Genomic DNA, 13,247 nt, shown 5'->3' with positions numbered 1-13,247 from the left:
CTCACTCACTGAAGAGTATATCTGTTGTGGGGCTTTTCCCCACTGTTTTGCATTTCTTTTGTATTTTTTATATGATAAGAATATATTCCTTTTAAGAAAGCAGTAAAGCTTTTTCCACGTTGGAAAACAAAAACAAGTCGCTCTTAATTCTTGCTTCCTGCTCTTGATTGCTCTCACTTCAGGAGGAGTTATCAATTTCCAAATATACGCAATCCTTTTAAAAGCATTCCAAGTGACAGTCCTCAGGGTCCTCCATCTCTCTCTCCCAGAGCCGTGCATTTCTTCATACTGGGCTCCTATCCACTTTGCGGCTCCCATTCTCTCTCCAGTCTTGACCTCACAGGCTCTGGCTCCCGTCTCTAAAGAGAATGCAGCCACACAAGCCAGCCGTACCCCTGATGGGACCTGCAGTCGAGAGAGGTGTTACTGCCTTTGCTTTACTTTTGAGTCTCAATGTTGTTGCTCCACATCAAGAGGTTGAAGACAACAAATAAAAACTCAGAGCATGTTCAGAGCCAGTTTGGACACTTTTCTTTGGCTCCTCTATTGGTAAATTCTGCCCATGTTGGCTTCATCATGACACCCTTCTGGTTCAGTGACAGCTTTCTGCAGTTCAGTGAGCCTCTTCCTAAAGCTCCTCTGAGCCTTGCTGGCTCCTGGGGCAGGGCGCCAGGCTGTGAAAGCATTTCACACCGAAAGCCGGGGCTCTGCTTGCAAGGGGTTTGGTGTTAGGTTTCTTAGGGAGTGTATCCCTTCGGGGAAGAGGCAACCCGGAATACCTGTGTGCCCTACATATCTAGGCAAGGGATGAACCATCCAAGCGGCTGGAAATGCAACACATTTCTTCATTAAGCATATTTCTGGCTCTTGTTTAGGTTTCTGGTTGATTTTGAGGTTTATATCTTTTCAAGTCAGTCTTAAAGATAGGTTCGTGAAGATAACTTGCTGTTTTATTGTTCACCTCTGGTTGTTAATTTAGTGACTGAGGGAAAAATAGGGCCATTATGGAACAAAAAGACTCTGCCTAACACGTATGTAATAACTCTTATGCCCAGAATGGATCTGCCTTGAAGGGAAATGCTCTGCTGCTATTCCTTTAGTTCAAATATAGAGTAGTCACCAGGGAAGCGTGGAGACCCAGGTGCTGGTTTTATCATTGCCTCTGCTATGAGGCCTTATTTATTACTTGGCATTGAGTCTAGATATTTGTTTGGACATTAAATGGCAATAGAATATAAATATTACCTTTCTAATATCTGCATTTCTTTTTATTTCCAGTCAAAATGACATCATGTCACACAACCATTAAAAAAAGGAAATTAAAACCCCAGAAAATATGTTAAAGCGCTGCAGTGAGTTGCTGAGCCATAAAAGCGAGGGGACTCTGAACGCTCATGTTGGAATGGCACCCAAAGCGCTGTTCCCCTGATGCTGGGGAACACAACTCTCTTGCCGTTTATTCCCATTGTTTCCAGGGGTACCTATTCCAGAAGTTAAGGAGGACCAAGGAGCATTTTCTCTAAAAGGCAACTTGGCAAAGAGAAAACTCAGTTCTCATAGCTGAGAATGCATTTGTCTTGATTACATGATTTTAATTTGCAAATAAATCCTGTTAAAGAGATTTTTCTTTATTTGATGTGCTTTTGAAGTGGATTAAAAAAATGACAACTAAAGGCATGAAAAGGCCACAATCCACATATATATTTGGCTAGGATTGACTCATTACCAGATGTTTTGATTGAGTTTTGTAATCTTGTCATTGTGAGGAGTATATTAAATCTGGTTGTATTATTCTAAATTTTCTTTGCATGTAGCCACATGGACATTTGAACCCTGTAAATAGCTTTGTATAACCAGAGCTTTCTGTCTTGACCAGAACCTTGGTTGAAGTCCCAAGGGGAAGGGCTCTGTGTAGACTGGTTCTGCATGGAAAGTTGCTGGTTTCCTTTAGGGGAGTTAGAGATTGTGAGGTTGGGAGGGAACCCAGAGCCTATTTATAAGTTGACCCTACATAAGGCCACATGAAGTACTTTCATGTTTTCTAAACTATTATGTAACTTTTCCTTTTTGAAAAATAATGACTCCAGTGTTACTGAGCCTCCATGCATGGATGCTATACTTCCTCCCAAAACCATTCCACAGTATCCTGTCATAGCTGAGAGAGGACCCTGCTGAAATGTCAGCTGATACATCTGCCCTGCAAGCTTGCTCTGTTGTGTAGAGTCATTTAATCTCGACTTTTGTGCATTGATAGGGAAGTTTCAGACTTCCTGTAGTGTATGTATATACACAAGTCCATGCGGTCTTATTAAGCTTTCTCGGCTAATATGTATCTACCTCTAAGACTGATCAGGGCAGGAAATCTTGAATGCAAATGTTTGTGGCTCCCCCGTAGTCCAACCTGTCTTTCAATCCACATGGCCCTGTGGAATGGAGTGTGATCCTAGTGTCAGAGAGAGGAGCAGAGGGGTGGCCCACCATCTGACCATCAGGGAGGCAAGAGGATGCATTGCTGAGCAGGAAGAAAGCCTGGCCAAGGGAGCTGGAGCTGGGTTACAACCCTACAGTCATAGTTCATCTCTCTTGAGGGTGAGATTATGTACACCTCTCAGACAGTTTAATTTTATTTATTTTTAATTGAAGGATAATTGCTTTATAGTGTTGTATCAGTTTCTGTCATATATTAACATAAATCAGCCATAGGTACACATATGTCCTCACCCTCTTAAAACTTCCTCCCTCCTCCCATCCTCTCCACCCCTCTCGGTTGTCCCAGAGCACTGGGTTGAGCTCCCCTGCATCACGTAGCAAATTCTCACTGGCTGTCTGTTTTACATACAGTGATATATGTTTCAGTGCTACTCTCTCAGTTCGTCCCACCCTTTCCTTCCCCGCGCTGTGTCTACCAGTCTGTTCCCTATGTCTGTGCGTCTGCTGCTGCCCTACAAGTAGGCTCATCATTACCATTTTTCTAGAGTCTCTATATATGTGTTTATACAGATACTTGTTTTTCTGACTTACTTTACTCTCTAACAGGCTCTAGGTTCATCCACCTCACTTAGAACTGACTCAGATTTGTTCCTTTTTACGGCTGGGTAATACTCCATCGTGTATATCTATCACACCTTTCTTTATCCATTCATCTGTCAGTGGACATCTAGGTTTCTTCCATGTTCTGGCTATTGTAAATAGCACTGCAGTGAACATTGGGGTATGTGTGTCTTTTAGTTTTAAGGGCTACAGTTCAGTTCAGTCGTTCAGTTGTGTTCAGCTCTTTGTGACCCCATGGACTGCAGCATGCCAGGCTTCCCGGTCCATCACCGACTCCTAGGGCTTGCTCAAACTTATGTCCATCAAGTCGGTGATGCCACTGACATCATTTAAGGGCTTATGTGACATAAAAGAGTTAATTCCTATCATTATCATCTGAACACATGCTACTAAGTCACTTCAGTCGTGTCCGACTCTGTGCGACCCCATAGACGGCAGTGCACCAGGCTCCCCCTGTCCCTGGGATTCTCCAGGCAAGAACACTGGAGTGAGTGGCCATTTCCTTCTCCAGTGCATGAAAGTGAAAAGTGAAAGTGAAGTCGTTCAGTCGTGTCTGACTCTTAGCAACCCCATGGACTGCAGCCTACCAGGCTCCTCCGTCCATGGGATTTTCCAGGCAAGAGTACTGGAATGGGTTGCTCTGAACACATGGGAGGTACTAAAAATGATTATAGAATCAATGGACAATTATCTTATGGAATTTTTTCCTCTTAATTTTCTTTTCCCCTGTTCCATGTGGCATCTTAGTTCCCTGACCAGGTATTTAATGCATGCCCTGGGAGCACTGAGTCTTAACCGCTGAACCACCAGGGTAGTCTTATCTTACGGAATTTTTAAAGTACCCTCATCGGTCCCATTTTATTATTCTGATTTAAAAACGGAAGCTTTTCGTCTTTGGGATTATGGATTTTTCTAAACCTCTGACCCTCTCTTTTTCTGTTACCATCTCTAGCTGGTTTGGGATAACAGCCTCTCAAACCCTATTCAGAGTGTGGACTAGGTGTTTGGGAATGGGGTGATGTGAGGGGCTCTCATCATTGCAGTCCTTTTACAGTTGACAATTTGTTTTTTCTTTTTACAACCTAAGATACTTACTTTGTGACTAATGTCTGATTAAGTTTTATTCTTTCTCTACCGAATTCTCAAAATTGTCCTAAATTTTGAGGGGAAAAAACTGACTAGTTACATTTCTTCTGGACCGCCCCCCTCCTCGCCCTGTGCTTGAATACAATGAAGTCACTTTGTTGAAGGATTAACTTTATATTACATTCTTGCAGAGTAGATGTATGTCCCTAAGGTACGACTACCCCCACTGATGAAAATAAATATACCATTCTTTATGATTCCTCCCCGTTACCCTCTCTGTTGATTTTCAGAGAGTTTATGAATAGTCACATATTTATACAACTGGCCTAAAGTATACTACTTATTTTTCTTATGGTCTGTAATAACCTAGGCAAGGTTATTAAAGGGTATACAGACCCCTTTTAAGGCAAAGTTTCTTATGTCATTACTTTATACAAGCAGGTCAGATTCCATCTTGGGAACAATCTCTTGCTCTTAACCTTTTTCTCTGATTATAAAAGTAATATATGTTCATTGTGGAAAATGTATACAATGCACAGCACAAAGAGAAGGAAGAAAAGCACTTTAAGACTCACTTCTTAGAACTACTGTTAGGCAGTTTATACACAGAAACCTTTTCTTTTTTCTCTGTATATATTCATTAAAAAAAAAAAAGTAGCCATATGGCAAAATGCTTCTGTGATCTGCTTCTTGGCATAGCAATATATTTTATGCCACTAAATATTTTTTCCTGTTTTTTCCCCAAAGCATTGCTTTTGAAGACTCCATCATATTCCTATGGGTGTGCCACGATGGATTTAGCCATCCCCCTCCCTAGACTGTTGATCAGTTTTCAGAGTTTTATTTTTTATAAGTAACAATCTTTATCAAATGGCCCTTCTCACTCAGTAATTGGTTTAATACTTTTCTTTAGTCATTGCAGTCAGAGAAATCATCAGGCAACTTTGAATTGCTTGCATATCTTTAGTGTTATCTTTGTTTACAGCACTGGACAATGCCATTGAAATATTCAGTACCTAAATTGAGGACAGGTTAATAAAAAAATATGAGTGTAGAGCAAATCATAAAGGCATAGGAAATAAATTAAAAGCCTTTGTCCCTCTACCTAAAATATTTCCTCTCACATAGCATACTTCCATAGACTAGATGCTTATTTTTCTTTGAATAATGAGTTTAATATATCTAATTCAATTACTGTTTGTGGCAGCCGCATGACTTCTCCTCGGCTCTTTAGCTATTAGTTCCATATGATATTTGAATCAGTTCTTTTAATTGTGGATACTAAATGTCAGTCATTCTGCTGTGAGTTGGTCCTGTAGTCAGAGAAATACATCCTCCCCCCAATACATCAGACATTCATTCAGTTAACCATGAGTTTTTTGACACAGTAGGAATCAATTCATTATGCAAACAACTGAAGGGGTAGGTCAACAAGTCAAGTTTTATTGGTGGCTTACACTGAAAAATAAAACCAAGAATTAGACTTTTCAGCATGCTGAACTATATCTTTAGGTATTAAAATGATACATTTAATTGCCTAAAGCAGTCTTTATGGTTAAACATCTTTGCTGGCAATTAGCATTATGGGTGGGAGATAGTTATATGATATACAACTTAACCTAGGTGCTCATTCCTGTTGCTCTTGTGCATTTCTTGATTAAATACTGGGGATTTTATGAGTCACAGCTTCCCTGCATAAAGAATTCTATGGCTTTTTCTCTACAAGTCTAATTTGAAAAAAGAATTCTTCTCAAGGGTTTAGAAAGTAATTCATAAAATGGGAGGAATAATAAATATTATGCCTTAACTCATATACTAGTATAGAGAGGTTTGGTTCACCTGGGTGTAATTTTAGTTAATTTCCACAAGAGACAGATTGAAAGTTTACCATTTGGAAGTGGTAGTAGGGAGGAGGAGAACATGGGAGAAATGGCTAAATCTCATATTTGCAAAAATGATTACATTATCTTAAATGAAAATGCTGCTCTATTAACAACTTCAACAAGCACTGCATTTGGGTAAAAGAAATCTTCTTAATAAAAAGTTACCTGAAGTTCACTCCAACTTAAATACACAAGTGAGGAAAAAGTACTTACTCTGATTTATATGTCTTTTGGAGGTGTAATTATTGGCTTTTTACTCACCTATGTAAAACAATGTACTTTTGTAAATGGATTTCTGGCCACTTTATGCAGCCTTTTTTCCCTTCATTTTTTTTTTTTTTTTCTTACATAAAAAGTAAGCACTGTCAATCAAGGAATTTTAAGGTTTATTTCCTCTTTAGAAATGATTGATAGCCTTTTAGATTTACAAGTTGACAAGTTAAAGGGTTCTATTGGTATAATTATGTACTAAATTCACAGTCTTTCAATTTAAATGTCCTTTTAAAACCACAAGATTATCATACCTGTATTTTGAAAAGTGGGCCAGTCAGTTTGGGTTGGTATACAAATTGCTTCCATTAGCCTTGGGACCTATTTGAATTTAATACAGTTTTTTGAAGTTAGCAGTAGTATGAATCTTAGTTTTAAAATTTAGGTTAATGGAAATGCATTTTAAGTAAAGCATGTGGCACCTTGTTTTCTAAATGTATAGCAAAATGTCAGAACTACAAAGACTGTCTTTTTATTCAGTAAGGGAGAAACTATGAATACTTTGGTTACACTAAAAATAAAAGAACAAACCCCACACCCACCCATTACTTAGAGGAGATAAGGGGTGAGGTAGAGGATGGAGCCGCCATCTTTTTCTGGTCAGGCAAGGAAGGCTGGAGATATTTCATATCCTGGGGGGGAACTTTGAAAACCATCTACCAGAGTCCACTTTGTGGCGAGTTGAATTTAAGGATGCTTTGAAGAAAGTGTCGTCAATTAGGGTACAGAAAGGCCCACTATTTCCAAATATTATGCTCTTCTTTTACTCTCTTTAAAAATTCATCTCAGAGACCCAGCTGTTCTAAGCTAGTTGCTCCATAGGGGTTAGCCTTTTCCTGGAATAATACTGATGTTGGTGCATCAGTCTGTCATCTCAGATGTGAGGGTGTCATATCAAGGGCATTTTCAATACCTGTCTCTTTTCGGAGTCTTCCAAGGGTAGCATAGGCTTTGCGTGCTGAGAAGAGCCAGTCTCCTGTGCGCGTTGCCCCACTCTTGCTTAATTGCCACTGCTGGTATTGAGATCCTCTATCAGCTGAGGGCCACTCAATATTTTGTAGCTAAGCAGATACTTTTCCTGTTTATGACTGTAAACACCCTTGGACAAGCCTTCTAGTGTTTTAACCCAACCTTCTGACTAAAGGAAATCCTATAACCTCATATCCAATTCCATTTTACTCTCTACCTTCAACAATGTAAGAAATATAGAATTTGGCCAGAAAAGCAGAGTTCAGGACCTGCTTCTCATGTTCTTTAGAGTGAGTCAGTCCCCACCATGGTAAAAAGCAGGAATGGATGGTGGAAGTGTTCAACAAAAGGGATCATCTGTCCATCGTTTTATGATCTAATTCAAAAGTATCAATGAAACCTTGGACTTCCCAGTTATTTCCACACCGTAAGTGCTGCAAATCATATGCTGCTTTATTTCCTGAAATTGTTCTAATTGTATGACTTTTTCATTGCAGCGCTCAACGAACCCACCATTGATTATGGTTTCCAGAGGTTACAGAAGGTTATTCCCCGGCACCCTGGTGACCCTGAGCGTTTGCCAAAGGTAGGATACCTTCTCTTTGGTTTGTAGTCTCTGGAGATGTGGGCTTGGATGATTGGCAGAAAACTTTGCTACTGATAAAATTTCATAGAGAAGCAACTCAGTATTTCTGTGCCTTGTGTATGTAGTCCAATAAGGTAAGCAGTAATCAAAGTAATAAGCACTCATGTGCCAGGTAATGTGGTACTTATTTGTACTTGGGTCATTGTACATACGTGCTAAGTTGCTTCAGTCATGTCTGACTCTTTGCAACCCCAAGAATGATAGCCCACCAGGCTCCTCTGTCCATGGATATTCTCCAAACAAGGATACTGGAGTGGGTTGCCAGGCCCTCCTCTAGGAGATCTTCCTGACACAGGGATCAAACCTGCGTCTCTTAGGTCTCCTACATTGTCAGGTGGGTTCTTTACCATGAGCACCACCTGAGAAGCCCAGTGTGTCATTTCTTCCTCTCAAAAACCCTTGGAGATTGGTACCATTACCACCTCTATTTTAGAGAAGAAAGTAACTAAAGAGAGGTTAAATCAATTGCCCAAGGTCACACAACATGTAAACTGCTGAACTGAAATTCAGATCTACAAAGCCTGGCCCCAAAGTCCAGATTATTAATCATTCTATCATATCATTTCTCAAGACGAAACAGAATATTGCTTTCTTCCCCTATGACAATCATTACTTATTCCTGGTGAGGGGCCAGCTAGAGCTCAAAGGAAAACATATTGGCAGATCTTGCATTTGAGTCACTGAGACATGAGCCTCTTCCCTCCAGAAACATCCCACCTAAGACACAATTGGGAGAAGTTAAACAGACATTCCAGTCAGAGCAATATATAGCATACAGTGATCTGTTATTAATTGCCAGTGCAGAAAAAAGGAAATGCACGTCTGTTGGTTTCTCTTCTGTACTGTTTTCAGTGTTGATATATTCCCATCTCTGTACCCAAGGAAGTCAGGCCATGTGTAGGAGATATTGCCATATACAACACCATGCATAACAGAAAACAATAGTCACATTTAACAAAAGGACAACCAATGCTGTGTGAGGACTCAGAGGAGAGAATGCTAAATGCTAAAGAATGTCAAAGGGCAGGACGATGCACAATGAAATTTCATTGACTACACAAGCCATAGTAAGTCTAGAGATATGTCATCTCCAGGTCTGTTTCCCCTCGTAAAGCACTTATAAAAATGAAACTGGCATCCTTCCTAGCTCAGCAAACTTCTTTAGATGATCAGTTCATCGTCACGTCTTACCTGTGGGGTCTGCTGCATGGCGGGGGGGCAGGCAGGGCCACCTGTCAGAATGGGCCTTGTCCAGGAGAAAGCTACCCCACCCCCTGAAACTGATGCACAGATATGAGGGGCTGGCAGGGTGGTGAGGGGCCCTGCCTGCCAGAAGAGAGGAAGAACTGTGACAAGCAAAGTCTGTCTTCTCCTAAGCCTGGGAGGAACTACAGAGCCTTCAGTCTCAGCCCTGAGTTCCCATTGCAGTTTCACCTCCACTGGGTGCTATTCACCTTAGAAAAACTTCTTGTGAGCATTTCACATGAAGAAGAAACCCTGTGATTTGTCAGTCTGTTCAGATCCTTGTGTTTGCAAGGGGCCTCCACCTTACACCTCCTTCCCTTTCACCCTGACTTATTCTCGGTGAGCAATTAGAGAATCTAAGAGTAATAGACATTCAGAAAACTAAGATTATGGCATCTGGTCCCACCACTTCATGGGAAATAGATGGGGAAACAGTGGAAACAGTGTCAGACTTTATTTTTTTGGGCTCCAAAATCACTGCAGATGGTGATTGCAGCCATGAAATTAAAAGACGCTTACTCCTTGGAAGGAAAGTTATGACCAACTTAGCATATTAAAAAGCAGAGACATTACTTTGTCAACAAAGGTCCGTCTAGTCAAGGCTATGGTTTTTCCAGTGGTCATGTATGGATGTGAGAGTTGGACTGTGAAGAAAGCTCAGCGCCGAAGAATTGATGCTTTGAACTGTGGTGTTGGAGAAGACTCTTGAGAGTCCCTTGGACTGCAAGGAGATCCAACCAGTCCATCCTAAAGGAGATCAGTCCTGGGTGTTCATTGGAAGGACTGATGCTGAACCTGAAACTCCAGTACTTTGGCCACCTCATGTGAAGAGTTGACTCGTTGGAAAAGACCCTGATGCTGGGAGGGATTGAGGGCAGGAGGAGAAGGGGACGACAGAGGATGAGATGGCTGGATGGCATCACCGACTCGATGGGCGTGAGTTTGAGTAAATTCCAGGAGTTGGTGATGGACAGGGAGGCCTGGCATGCTGCAATTCATGGGGTCGCAAAGAATCGGACATGACTGAGCAACTAAACTGAACTGAACTGAAGAGTAATAGTGACCAATCCTCTGCTTCTGCAGCATAGGTGTGCCATGGAGAGAATTGTCTTTAGTTTCCTTTGTCTGGCAAGAACCTAGCTCCCATGCATTTCCTATGGGAAAATAATTGATAATTTCATAGCATAAGGATGTAAATAATGTGTGTCCACCCAGTGGTCAGTACCTAAGGTTTGTTTCTGAGTGATAGAAAAATGTCATGCGTGCATAGCAGATTCTTCCCATTGTTTCCATTTGGGAACCATTTCCACTTTCATTCGGCATCTCTCTCGAGTCTGCTGAAGGGACTGGAGAGTCAGATTGGGCGAGGTGGAACTCAGAACCATGGCACCTCTAGCTCTGTCATCTGGGTCAAAATTCCTTTTTGCCCCCAAATTCTTTACCATTCTGTGCCTCAATTTCCTTCTCTGTCAAATGGAGATAGTAATATTTCCTTCTTTGGGGGGTTGCCGTCATCACTTATTTATCACTCAACAAAAAGGAGCTATGATTATTTGCCAGCTGTGAGAACGAGACTCTGACTTTGGAGAGCTCTCCTAACCAATCTCTGCCACTCAGGAAATACCAATCTGGGTCAGGAGTGGACTGTATGCTTTATCTTCGGTGCCTCAGTTTCTTCATCTATAAAATGGGGGTAAAATAACCATGCAGACTTTACTGGGATCACATCAGGATAAAAAGAAGTAATCCTATGTGTTACACGGTATAGTTTCTGGCCCACCACTGCCACTCTATAAATATTTACTGAAAAAACAGGAGACAAATTTGATTTAATGGTTGAGGTCTCTAGCTCCAAGCAGTACTTATTCATAAAGAAAGGAGAGAAACAGGAATATATGGTTGAGTTTTGTGTATTTGCTTTTAAAAACATCTTCACGGTTGTACATCACATTCAGAAACATTGAACAAATAGCCCAGGCACGTGTCACTTCGTCCCTGGTGGCCTGATGGTGAAATTCCCAGCCCTGCTTTCCTGGGTTTGGGAAGAGTAATCAAGGACACAATGGGTTTGTGTGTTAAGGAAACACTCCATAGCTTGCATCCAGCCACTGCGCCGTGCAAGGGCTTTGGCCGGAGCCCACCCCAGGAAGCTCTCTCTGTGACTCAGATCAGAGTGGTGTCCTCTTGGCTCTGAATGTGAAGGTGGAGTGAGAGTTCAAGAGCAGGGTCAGGAAGTGGCGGATGGAGCCAGCACGAGGTATTCCTGTGGACCTGGGAGATTTATAGTCCCGCTGTCCATTGTTTGAGGGATGAAAACGGGCTCCGCCTTTCTTAGAATCGTGGTCAGTGTTTGTCAAACAGGAGTGTTTCAGTGCGCCGTGGACCACACACCTTAAAAAACAAACTCCGCTTTATTAAACCCATGTGTTTGTGAATAGACAAAGCTAGATTCATACAACCACCCACATATTCTGTCAAATGAAACTGCTCCAAAGACCAAGCAGACAGCTTTCCATAATAATATGCCTTTGTATACTGGCTTGAGCTTTTTCAAAGAACTTGTACATGCTTTGTTTTATGGGAGCCCCTCTTGTGAGAGAAGTCGGGAAAGCAGACCTCATTCCCATTTACCAAATGAGAAAATGGGAGCAAGTGGGAATCCTTCTCTGGAGATGATTTTTATCCCTGAAAGCTACCATCACGGATAGTTGCCATACACACCGATTTAAAATACTGTCATTAAAAAAAATAAAACAAAATAAAATACTGTCATCATGCAAAGCCCAGGTGTGCATGTGGAGAAGGGCAGGCTGAGGGCTTCCAGCTGCAGCATTCTCTTCTGTCACACAGATGTGCCTTCCTCTCTGGATCCTGGCAGGAGGGAGAGGAATTTTTGACCAACTTTGGGGTGAAAGTTGACTTTTATCATGTGGAGGTGAGAGGGATGGCAACTGTGGTCACTCAGAAGTGCTGAGATGCTGAAATGCAGGAGGCCATCCAGAAGTGTTGAGCAAGGAGCTAGCTGTCTCTGTTTTGAAGGCCAGAGGTGTCTCTGTCCCCTTTCAGCTTGTCAGCTGTCTTCCTGAGTGATCCGTGAGCATTAGTACAGAGACATCACGCTTGGCTGGCATTCGCGTGTTTGCGGTGAGTCCCAGGAAATAGGTAACATGTACATCGTGCCCGCAATGTGCCTGGCATGGCTTTATCAAGGTTTCTGAAAAGCACAGAGGTCAGGAGGGGAGATTCCCAGGTTAGGTGGACGTGGATTTTGAAAACCACATGTGCTGTCTGTTCACGGACTCACTCTTCCCAGACTCGGATTCCTCCTTTGTAAAGCAGCTGCCTCACAGTGCGGCTGTTGGGTGTTAATGAGATAATTTATGCAACGGGGTCTCTCGGGCAGATAGCAAGACTTCAGTATATGGGGACTGTTATTCCTGGCAAGATGGGTACACCCCACATCACAGGGTCAGAGTTTCCAGAGGGCTGGCGGTGTGCCACTCACAGCAAGCACATGGGAAAATTAGGGTTTGCACGCAGGGCCTCGGGCCTCACTGCATCAAGTTCCCATTTCCCTCCAATTCTGGAAACCCAAGTAATTCTGCCTTGAGGCCACAGGCTTCTCTCTCCTGTCCCTCGCCTAACCTCAGCCCCATCCTACTTAAACATGCACCAGCTTTCTCTCTTTTCCCCGCCCAGAGGGGTTGGCATGGGGACCTCCACAGGGCAAATGTGTCTCTTCTCCAAGAGCCAGTCCCTCTTTTAGAGAAAATAAAGCAGTTTGAGAAAAGTAACAAAGGCAGCATTTGTGTATTTTGCTTTATGGAGCTGAAAATATCTGGTAAATTGATCCAGTGGGAGTAATAAATACACATTACTTTATCTTGTTCTTCATGTCCTATACCCTTGAGCCTTGATAGAACAACACCACTTAATAGACTTAAAAAAGAGTAATTACACTCATTGGTTGTGTGATTTTTCAGCCCTCCCAGCCCTGCCTGACCTTCTAATTTAGCTCACCGTGTCTAACTAATGCATTTATATTCATCTTTTATGAAGCATGTATAGTACAGAATTGACTTTAGAGCCTTTCTCAA

At 42.0% G+C, this 13,247-nt stretch overlaps 1 protein-coding gene across 5 annotated transcripts in view; it reads left to right on the top strand.

Moving 5' to 3' along the window:
- EBF1 (EBF transcription factor 1) overlaps positions 1-13,247 on the top strand; it is a 410,418-nt gene that overhangs the window by 366,879 nt on the left and 30,292 nt on the right. For all 5 annotated transcript variants that reach the window (XM_061151851.1, XM_061151850.1, XM_061151849.1 and 2 more), the window contains one exon: positions 7,757-7,845. In XM_061151851.1, coding sequence (XP_061007834.1) covers positions 7,757-7,845 — 89 coding nt within the window. The remainder of the gene's footprint in view (positions 1-7,756; positions 7,846-13,247) is intronic.

The sequence above is a fragment of the Dama dama genome, chromosome 9 (genome assembly GCF_033118175.1).
Source record: "Dama dama isolate Ldn47 chromosome 9, ASM3311817v1, whole genome shotgun sequence".
In the NCBI taxonomy this organism is placed as follows: domain Eukaryota; kingdom Metazoa; phylum Chordata; class Mammalia; order Artiodactyla; family Cervidae; genus Dama; species Dama dama.
This window is presented reverse-complemented; position numbering and strand designations above follow the sequence as displayed.